This window comes from Lactuca saligna, chromosome 7 (assembly GCF_052625555.1).
Source record: "Lactuca saligna cultivar CGN05327 chromosome 7, ASM5262555v1, whole genome shotgun sequence".
NCBI lineage: Eukaryota > Viridiplantae > Streptophyta > Magnoliopsida > Asterales > Asteraceae > Lactuca > Lactuca saligna.
Genome location: NC_136423.1, coordinates 39203834 through 39213751, shown reverse-complemented (window position 1 = coordinate 39213751; position 9918 = coordinate 39203834). Strand labels below are relative to the sequence as shown.

The 9918-nt window shown below is 30.9% G+C and overlaps 1 protein-coding gene across 1 annotated transcript; it reads left to right on the top strand.

The window, feature by feature from the left end:
• The first annotated feature begins 500 nt into the window (after window positions 1-500).
• On the top strand, window positions 501-5274 carry LOC145006476 (basic helix-loop-helix (bHLH) DNA-binding family protein). Its single transcript, XM_078965560.1, has 8 exons — window positions 501-903; window positions 1057-1185; window positions 1298-1403; window positions 1524-1538; window positions 1751-1819; window positions 1941-2624; window positions 3601-3984; window positions 4918-5274. The coding sequence occupies exons 1-8, from the start codon at window positions 788-790 to the stop codon at window positions 4984-4986; spliced, it is 1572 nt and encodes a 523-aa protein (XP_078821686.1). The 5' UTR covers window positions 501-787; the 3' UTR covers window positions 4987-5274.
• Window positions 5275-9918: the final 4644 nt, after the last annotated feature.

Below are 9918 nucleotides of genomic sequence, written 5' to 3'. Positions count from 1 at the left end.
TTACAAAACCACTAATTAAGTTTATTATATATATATATATATATATATATATATATATATATATATATATATATATATATATATATATATATATATATATATATATATATATAGAATAAACTTAATTAGTGGTTTTATAATTATGATGTAGGTAAAATAGTAATTATTGGTAAAACATAATTTTTTGAATATATATATATATATATATATATATATATATATATATATATATATATATATATATATATATATATATATATATATATATATATATATATATATAATAGTAAACCTTTTGAGAAGTATGCATTCTTCATAAAAGACTTTCTCCACCAACCAAATTCTTATGATCCACATATACACATCCAAAATAAAAAAGAAATTTGAAAAATAAAAGAAAATGTGTGAAAGAGACCTTGGTTTATATTAAATAAGAAAATAAAATAAAATAATATAATTATATATATCATCTTAATTCATCTTCAGCTTCATCTATTCATCTTCCACACACACTTTTTGCAATCATCTCTCTCAAGTGTGCGTAAGGCTTTGCCAAGTCAATAGATGATTAATTTATTGCGTTCACACGATGGACCATCGAAGAAGAAGCCCTCCAAGAAACTCCATGGATGAACTCCCATGACAAAATCACCACTGTTCAACTTCCGCACCATCTGCAGATCCTTCTAATTTCATCTTTTATATTTATGTATGTACATACATGCACATGTATGTATATATATGCATCAAACCCTAGTTAGGTTTCTGTTAATAAGCTTCTTCGAAAATGGACTCCATTTTCAATCTTGAAAAAACTGAAAGATCCAGTAGGCTTCGACAAATCATGGAAACGTTTGATTTCACTTACGTCTGCCTCTGGTCTCATTTTCCTAATCCTTCCAAGTACATCTCTCATGCTAACTCGATTGTTTTTGTATTCGTACATACACACATACATACACAAAATACAAATGTTGGTATGGATGTATGTAGTATGTATGTATGTCTGTATGTTGTAAGCATTTCTCTGTTCTGATAGCCATGCAAAAATCGCAGTTGTCTGATCTTCATTGACGGAACTCACAAAGAAGAAAACAAGCAAGAAAGCTCATCATCTGGGAGTCTAGCCATGAGGTCATTTATTGACTACCAGAAGTCAATTTTCTTGATTGACGATTACAGTGGGTAAGAACAAGAAAAAACTGATTTTTCTTTCCTATAATGAGTGTTATATATTTGAACTTAATTATATGTTTTCTGACAATGGGTTGATTAATTTATTTCTTTGTGTATATAGAGGCGTTCCAGGGTTCGCATTCATGCACAATTTACCATACATGGAGCGGAAAGGGTTGGAGCTTTTAAGATTGGCATCGAATCCAGCACAATTACAATTTTATGAAGTAATTATACTTTAAACTGATTAAGTTTTTATCATCTTGATGGGAATTAATTTATCTTGCATATGCATGCATTGAAGATTTGAAGCCAGCTAATCTGTGTATCCCTACTTTTACTTGCAGGAAGCTAGGATTAAGGTATGTCAAGTGTGTATTTTAAGCTCAATATTCGTTCCATTTAGCTCCTTTCCCCGCACTTTCTTTTCGGATACAAAATGCTAGTTGTTCTTCATCAAGATCTCGATGGAAATGAAAATGGATAAAAGCCGATAAATCTTTATGTAGTATTTGACTTCTTGATCACACTGCATGTATACACATACACTCATGATGACAAACTTCCATTGCAGACTGCAATTTTTATGGGGTGCAAGAATGGTGAGATCGAGCTTGGCATGTCCAATGGGTCTTCCCTGCAGGTCAAGATACTAATTTCTTAGACTAATGGTTCTCATCTTCAATGGCATGCACCCTCGAACAAAAAGAATAACTTATTATTCCCATTTTTTTTTTATTAACTCTTCGTGGTTTTTAATGTAGACTAACTTCGAAATTGTGTCAAAGAATCTGTTTCCTGGCGATTTCCCTCAAGAATTGCTTCCTCAACCAGTTGTTCAAGCTGGACCTTCATCTTCTTCTTCATCTCTTAGATCATTATCCATGGACAATAGCACCGAGCACTCACCTTTTCTCTTCAACATGCTTCAAACAAGTTCTTATATGCCGGAAATATATCCTATTGAAGAAGCATCTTTGGATCGAAAAAAAACACTAAATCAAACACCATCTTCTTCAGCAATGAGATCAGAAGACCCTCTTCAACATGCCCTATATCAAATTAGAACCAATAAGTTGGTACCTTATAGAGAACATGAAGAATCTGTAATGACACAAGCAATTCTTGCAGCCATTTCGTCTTCTTCTTCTCCATCTTGTTCTTCCTCTTACCATCTTCAAGCGCCTCGAGTTGCTACTGCATTTAAGAGATATCGATCATGTTTAGGGTGTACAAAACAACGAGTTCAAAGTCGCCAGAATCTTAATAGAAGATCGCTTTCATTCTTTCGAAATCTAAGTGAGGCTCGAGCCCAACAAAGTCAAATGATCCAAACAACCCGACCTACAAGCAATCAACTTCATCACATGATAGCAGAGCGTAAAAGAAGAGAGAAAATCAATGAAAGCCTCGAAGCTTTGAAATCACTACTCCCTCCGGGGTCGAAGGTATGTCCTTCGTTTATATCATTCATCATCATCTTGTAACGCATCATATTCATTTCTTTGCCCATCAAGTTAACACAACACACAATCATACATGCATTTCATATCATGTCAAAAATTAGCACGGAGTCCAAAGAAAATGGTAAATGTTTTTTAACTTATATGATTTTATACTAAAAGTTTAAACACGTATATTAATTAATGCATGTCATCTTCGTAAGACCAGTTAAAACTCTTCTTGTAGCATAATTAAAATACAAGGTTAATAATATTTTCAATGGTTGTATATGAGAATTCTTTGCTCCATATGAAAAAACATTTATCCAGATGTTATATATCACTTGATAACGTCTTGGTTTTCTATTCAAGCTAATGTAATCTTAATACAAAAGATATCATTTTGAAAACTTTTGCTTCAGGAAACCTAATAAAAGATTATAAAACTCATTAAATCAATCATTTATATAAACTATAAACCATATTTTAAAATTTCATGGTTTAATTTAGTAATAAATATTTGTTGATCGTTTATTTTTTATGAGATTGAGATTCCAAAATGAGTAAATTGTAAGTGATATTCTGTTTTTTTTGGCTCTTAATATAAAAAGAGAAATTAAATATCCTTTTACTTTTTATTTCTATAAATCTTCATATATATAATTAAATAGTGGCATATATAACATTTAATACAATTTAATAAATGATGTTTTAGTATACCAATATCACATATCTTATCATTTCTGTTTTTTCGGCTCTTAATAACAAAAAGATCATTTTGAAAACTTTTGCTTTAGGAAACCTAATAAAAGAATATAAAGCTCATTAAATCAATCATTGATATAAATATAAATCATATTTTAAAATTTCATGGTTTAATTTAGTAATAAGTATTTGTTGATCATTTATTTTTTATGACATTGAGATTCCAAAATCAGTAAATTGTAACTAATATTCTGGTTTTTTGGCAAATGAACTTTAGAAGGACAAAGCATCAGTACTATCAAAAACAAAAGAGTACATAAATTCTTTAAAATCTCAAGTTAATGAGCTTAACAGAAGAAACAAGATTTTGGAGGCTGAGCATTCTCGGAAAGAAGCACTTAATCAAGATTCCGGTAACATCTCCAGCGAGAGACTAACAGTCAGAGTCACAGACATTGGTGAATCAACTTCGGAGTCACAAGTCATGGAATTGGAATTGAATGTGAGAGGGGACCTGATTCTTGTGGATTTGGTGGTTCGTGTGTTGGAATTCATCAAACAAGTAGAGAATGTAAGTGTAATGTCAGTGAATGCTGGGACACAAAGGACGTTGGAGACAGAAGCTTTAACGAATCGAGTTGTTTTGAGATTGAGAATTCAGGTATTTTTTTTTTTTTTTTTTATGTTGCATGCACAGGTTTGGTTAATGGAAACAATGATATTTCATATACAAATAGAATATTAAAAGGGATATATTGTACATAAAAGAAACCTCCTTTTTAGTATTTTTAGTAGATTTTTTAGTGATTCTTACTTTTTATGCCTATAAATGTTCCTATTCAATAGAATTATGATAAGTGTTATTATTCCATATTTTTTAAACTAAATAATCAATGTTATATTAGGAATATATCAAATAAAATAAAATTGAATAGTGATTTGTTATAATTTTAATTGGTAAAAATAATTGTAATGTTAAAAAGTAGGAGGTAGTTTATCTCAATGTTTAAGATGATATTATCGATATAAGTCAGATAAGAAATTCATGAACCAAAATAGAAACCGATAATACTATGCTCTTAGTGGTTCATACATCCGTACTATTATGTTAACCATGCATTCAGTACTCTTAATCATTTAACACTCATTCATTTATTTTTTAGCACCATAAAATTAGAAAGCTTCCTGTGATTAAAATATGTGTATATTATTTTTAAAGATCGATGACAAATATGAACATTCATGTATATCATTTAAAATCAATAATTCAAAGTAGGTAGTTTCTTGGAACATGTTCATTAAGCTTTTTTGACAATTCAATTTTGGGAATCAGAGGATAAGCATATATAATGGGGTTTTAACTTTTAACTTTTAACCATCGAATTTGGCTTTATTATAAAGCAATAGTCATTTTTATGAAAACAAAGATAAGAAAATATTTAAATTAATAAAAGTGATAAGAAAATTGATGTCCACCTAATATGATTATAAATTTTAAGAATATTTAATGTAGGATCATTTGTATTTATTTTTTAAAAATTCGGTATTTAATACATTATCAACTATTTTCTCTCTTACTTCGCTTTTTATGTAGGGAAACGAATGGGACGAATCAAGGTTCCAAGAAGCTGTCAGGAGGGTTCTTGACGATCTGCCACAATGACGTGTCACCAATATCTTTTTTTTATCACGTGGGGCTAGTAATATGATGTGCACAATGTTAAAAAAGCTAACAAAAATGTTTATTTTGAAACATTATTAACGTGTAAAAGTGAATAATGTTTATTTAAATATGAGATTCAGTAGAGTTTGATTGTGAACAATAGCGGGGTATTTTTGGGATTTTATTGAGTCGTAGAAGGGCAGTTTTTCTTTAACTATGTGATGCTTGCTGTCTGTTTAGAATTTTATAAACAATATAAATCCATCAATTTTTCATATACTGATTAAAGATAGTGTTAAATATTGTAATTATATGTTTGTGTTGTATGTTTTATAGAGTACGGGGTCACTTATTTAACTTCCTTGTATTATATGTATTGAGATAATACATCATTATGCTAACCATAACCGGTGTTTTCACAAAAAAATCACGATATCGAGCCACACTAAAACACTTTCGACCTAACCCTTTCACAACGCAAAACTTTCTTTGTTGACCTCTCTCCTTTTCGGCCATGAAAACAATTTACTCAGCCCTATCACTGTTGGATATATATATATATATATATATATATATATATATATATATATATATATATATATATATATATATATATATATATATATATATATATATGATTTTCACTTTAAATAAGTTGAACCTTTATCTATATCGCTCTAATAAACATTATTAGAGTATTTTAGGTTGAAAAGATAATAAAGGAAAATCATCTCTTTGAAGTATAAGATGTTGCAACTCTTGTAGTTTAGATGGAGCACTTGCGACACCAAATTGGTCAATCATGATTTCAGATGGTATATATATATATATATATATATATATATATATATATATATATATATATATATATATGATTTTCACTTTAAATAAGTTGAACCTTTGTCTATATCGCTCTAATAAACATTATTAGAGTATTTTAGGTTGAAAAGATAATAAAGGAAAATCATCTCTTTGAAGTATAAAATGTTGCAACTCTTGTAGTTTAGATGGAGCACTTGCGACAGCAAATTGGTCAATCATGATTTCAGATGATATATATATATATATATATATATATATATATATATATATATATATATATATATATATATATAAATGATTTTCACTTTAAATAAGTTGAACCTTTGTCTATATCGCTCTAATAAACATTTTTAGAATATTTTAGGTTGGAAAGATAATAAAGGAAAATCAACTGTTTGAAGTATAAGATGTTGCAACTCTTGTAGTTTAGATGGAGCAGTTGTGACAGCAAGTTGGTCAATCATGATTTCAGATGGTACATTTAGATCATATGTGGAGCATCATGAATATTGTTGACTTATCTCAAGTCAATGGAGAATCATGAACACGTTGATGGATCATCAAGATTACACATGGTACATCATCTTTAATGATGGTGCATCCAAGTCCTTAATGGCACATTTAGTTCGTTCTTTGGCACATCATGTTTCGTGTTTGCACATCTTCCAGTACAACACACATTCCAGCATTCAAGAGCAACTTATTTTGATCAATGACACTTTTAGAAGTTGATGACATCTTAAATGACAATGGAGCAACATGATGCTCGTGATGCTCATCATACTCTCAATGTTGATCAAGAATGCTCAAGAGAAATGAAGACTCAAGACTTGGATGGAACCCTAATGGGATGCTAATGAAACTGGAATATTTGATCCATTCTCAGGTTAAGTAAGACAAGGTGTCAACTGATGACTCGGTCATGATGATGTATCAACACCTAATTATTAAGCCATGCCATAGGCTTTTCTAAATCCTCTAAAAACCCCCCTTGGTCTCCATTATAAAGTTGGTTAATTCTTACTTCTTCCTACTCATTCAGTTTATTTGCTATTTAGACTAAATTACAGAGAGCCATTTGAGTATATCTTACTTAGTGTATTTTCTATTTCAAGCACTTGAAATTCAATCATTATGAATATAAATATGAGGCACCTTTGAATATTTAACTTTGAACATATAAAAAACATTTTCATCCTAAATTTGGTTGATTCACAAATCTTATTTTCCGCATTAATTACCACTTGACAATTCTAAAACTCCATTTCAGTCTTTTCAACACGTAGATTCTTTAAGTCTAAGGTCATTGATTTTTCTCTATTTTTTTAGTTTGTATCAGAGCTCGTGTGATCAAGTTTAAGACTAAGAAACAAATTCATAATTTTTTTTTCAAGTTTCAAACTAGTATCACTTGTTCAAAATGCTAAGTGTGAATAAAAACTAAAATGTCTTGTACTTAGTTTTAGTTGCAAACAGTCTTGGAGCAGGAAATTGTGCACTTATCCTTATACCAAGTGATTACTCTTCATGGGAAGATCACATAAAGTACTAATTGGAAGGCCATGAAGGTGACATTTGGACTTATATTTCCACCGGAAGTTATACTCCAGAATTCCTGAAAGAAGTCTAAACCCAATGTTTCTCCTGAAACTTAAAAAAAACATCCATGAATCTTTTTCTTTTGATGCTCAAGCTCATTAAAGGTGAATGAGGAAATTTGAGGCTAAGGCAATGCAAGATTTTTTTTTTTTTTTTTTTTGTTTTTTTGCATTTCTACATAACATCTATGAAGAACGTCCTGATCACGGTAAGGGATCACCCTATGTTGTCTTGAATGCATTAAAGAAACAATTTAAAGGAACTAACAAGATTCTTACTAATAGGAAGAAAGATGCCTTGTTAGATATAGACAACTTCAAAATGATACCTAACAAAATTCTTTTTGATGCATAAGTATAACATTGTTATCAATAGGGTGAAGAAGCTCAAAGGAGAAAGATCATAAGAGGACTTCAATCTAGAATTTCTAAGCAAACAGTCTCCTAAATGGGATACAATGCACATTATCATGTTACAAATTTCAACCAAATTTGATATTATGTCCTTATATGATCTGTATGTTGATTTGCAGCAACATGAGCCAAAAGTCAACAAGCAAGCCCAAGGAACTCCCTTTGATAATCAAGGCCTTGTATTGGGAAGCTCAACAAACCTGAAAATAATTCTCAAAACTTGATTGCATATCATAACCCAATTCCAGACCACTTTGCTTATCAATTCGGCAACCAAGGATATGGAGGATGTCCATATCAAAATTTGAGTATGGCACAACAATATAATCATAATTTCTTCATGTCAACTCAACAACCTCATCAAATAACAAATGGGTACATGGATAATCACCAAGCATTCATTGGAATCACAATGGAACATATCCAATCTAATGAGGAAGATGAGTATGAAGAAAGTTTGGTACTTCTAACCAAGTTCAATCCAAACTTTGTGAATTTTGTGAACAAGCCAACTGGGAACTTCAGACCACAAAGTTATCAGCAGCCCCAACATAATCATCAAAACTCTAGCCATTTCCAAGAAGGGAGAAACAATCAACAAAGCTTCAACTCTGCGAATTCCACTAGGAAGGAATACATTTCTTAGAGGTTGAACTAACCTCAGAACTCAAACCAAAAAAAGTACAACTCCTAGAATTCAAACTGTAATAGTTATAATTCCCAGATGTCAAATAAATCGGTTTATGATAACAAGCTAAAATCATATAAGATGTTGAAGTAATCAGGTGGCACAAATGCCAAGGTCAGAATTACTTTGCTAAGCATTGTAGAATGAATAGCAGTAAGGTGAAAGATGAAACATACTACCTTTAAAAGGCGGAAAAGATCAAGAAGCAATCAAAAGACAAAGCTTTCATGGGTATGGAGACACCGGACGTGGAAGTTTGGGAAACAGATGATGAAGTTGATCAAATAATGGAAACTAAAGCTTACAAGAACCATTTCTAGTTCATGGATGATAATGACAAAGAGCTTTCCACTCCATTAAGAAGTTGTGGAGAAGGTACACTTCATGCTTCGTGATAATAATTTAACCATTGAACCTTTCTTACCTGACACTGACCATATTTATGAGATAATCAAAGAATGTGCGGTTAATGCTAAATATAAGGTCAAATACTACAAAGATGAACTGATCGCAACTGAGTTCATAGTTGAGGAATTGATATGTTGTGTGGCTAAGTGAGAAGGAAACCTTGAAATCAAAACTGAGGAATATCTAATGCCAGTTGAACAATATGAACTCGTATTGAATCAACGTATCATCATTGCTAAGCACAATCATGAGATGTGTGTTCAACTTCAAAAAAAAATAGTTATAAGGCATTCCCAACACGTGGAGATTTTTATCTATATATCAAAGAACTTCGGACATAAATATTCCAAGAAAAAACAAATTGGGAAAACTACAATTCAAGTCAACAAGGATGAAACTTTGAAGACTATGAATGATGAGAAAAATGTTGTTCAAATGTTTAAGAGACCTTTCATTCCTATAAAAATCACTTCACCCAATCTCAAACAATGGCAGACAACTATACAATCAAGTATTGTCTCTAAAGAAAAGCGAAAAGAGAAAATCGAGGTCCCAAAATAACAAGGTCCAACTGAAATCCATCCAACAAAACCTAAAGTGATTAGGTATAATAATGATGAGAAAGAGAAAAATAAAATTAAAGTACCCAAGAACAAGCCAAGTCATGGAAAGACTAGACACAAAAGTACTCTAAGACCTCAAAGGCTCAAAAAGTATCTCCTCCAAATCATGGTTTCTCAAACAATCGAATTCCTCGCTAAACTGGAAATCACAGACAAAATAATTTTAGACCTAAGAGTTATCTTGACTTGTCTAAAATGATGAAACATACTCATACTAACCTATTCATGTATCCAAATAGCACTCACCATATAAGTTCTATTCTTGGTCCATTTTGTGGTTTTACTCGATTTATTGGTGGGAAACACATGTTTGGGGAAACCCAAGGTTTCCAATGATCTATCAGGTTGGGGAAAATTCCTAGTTTCATATGTATGATCA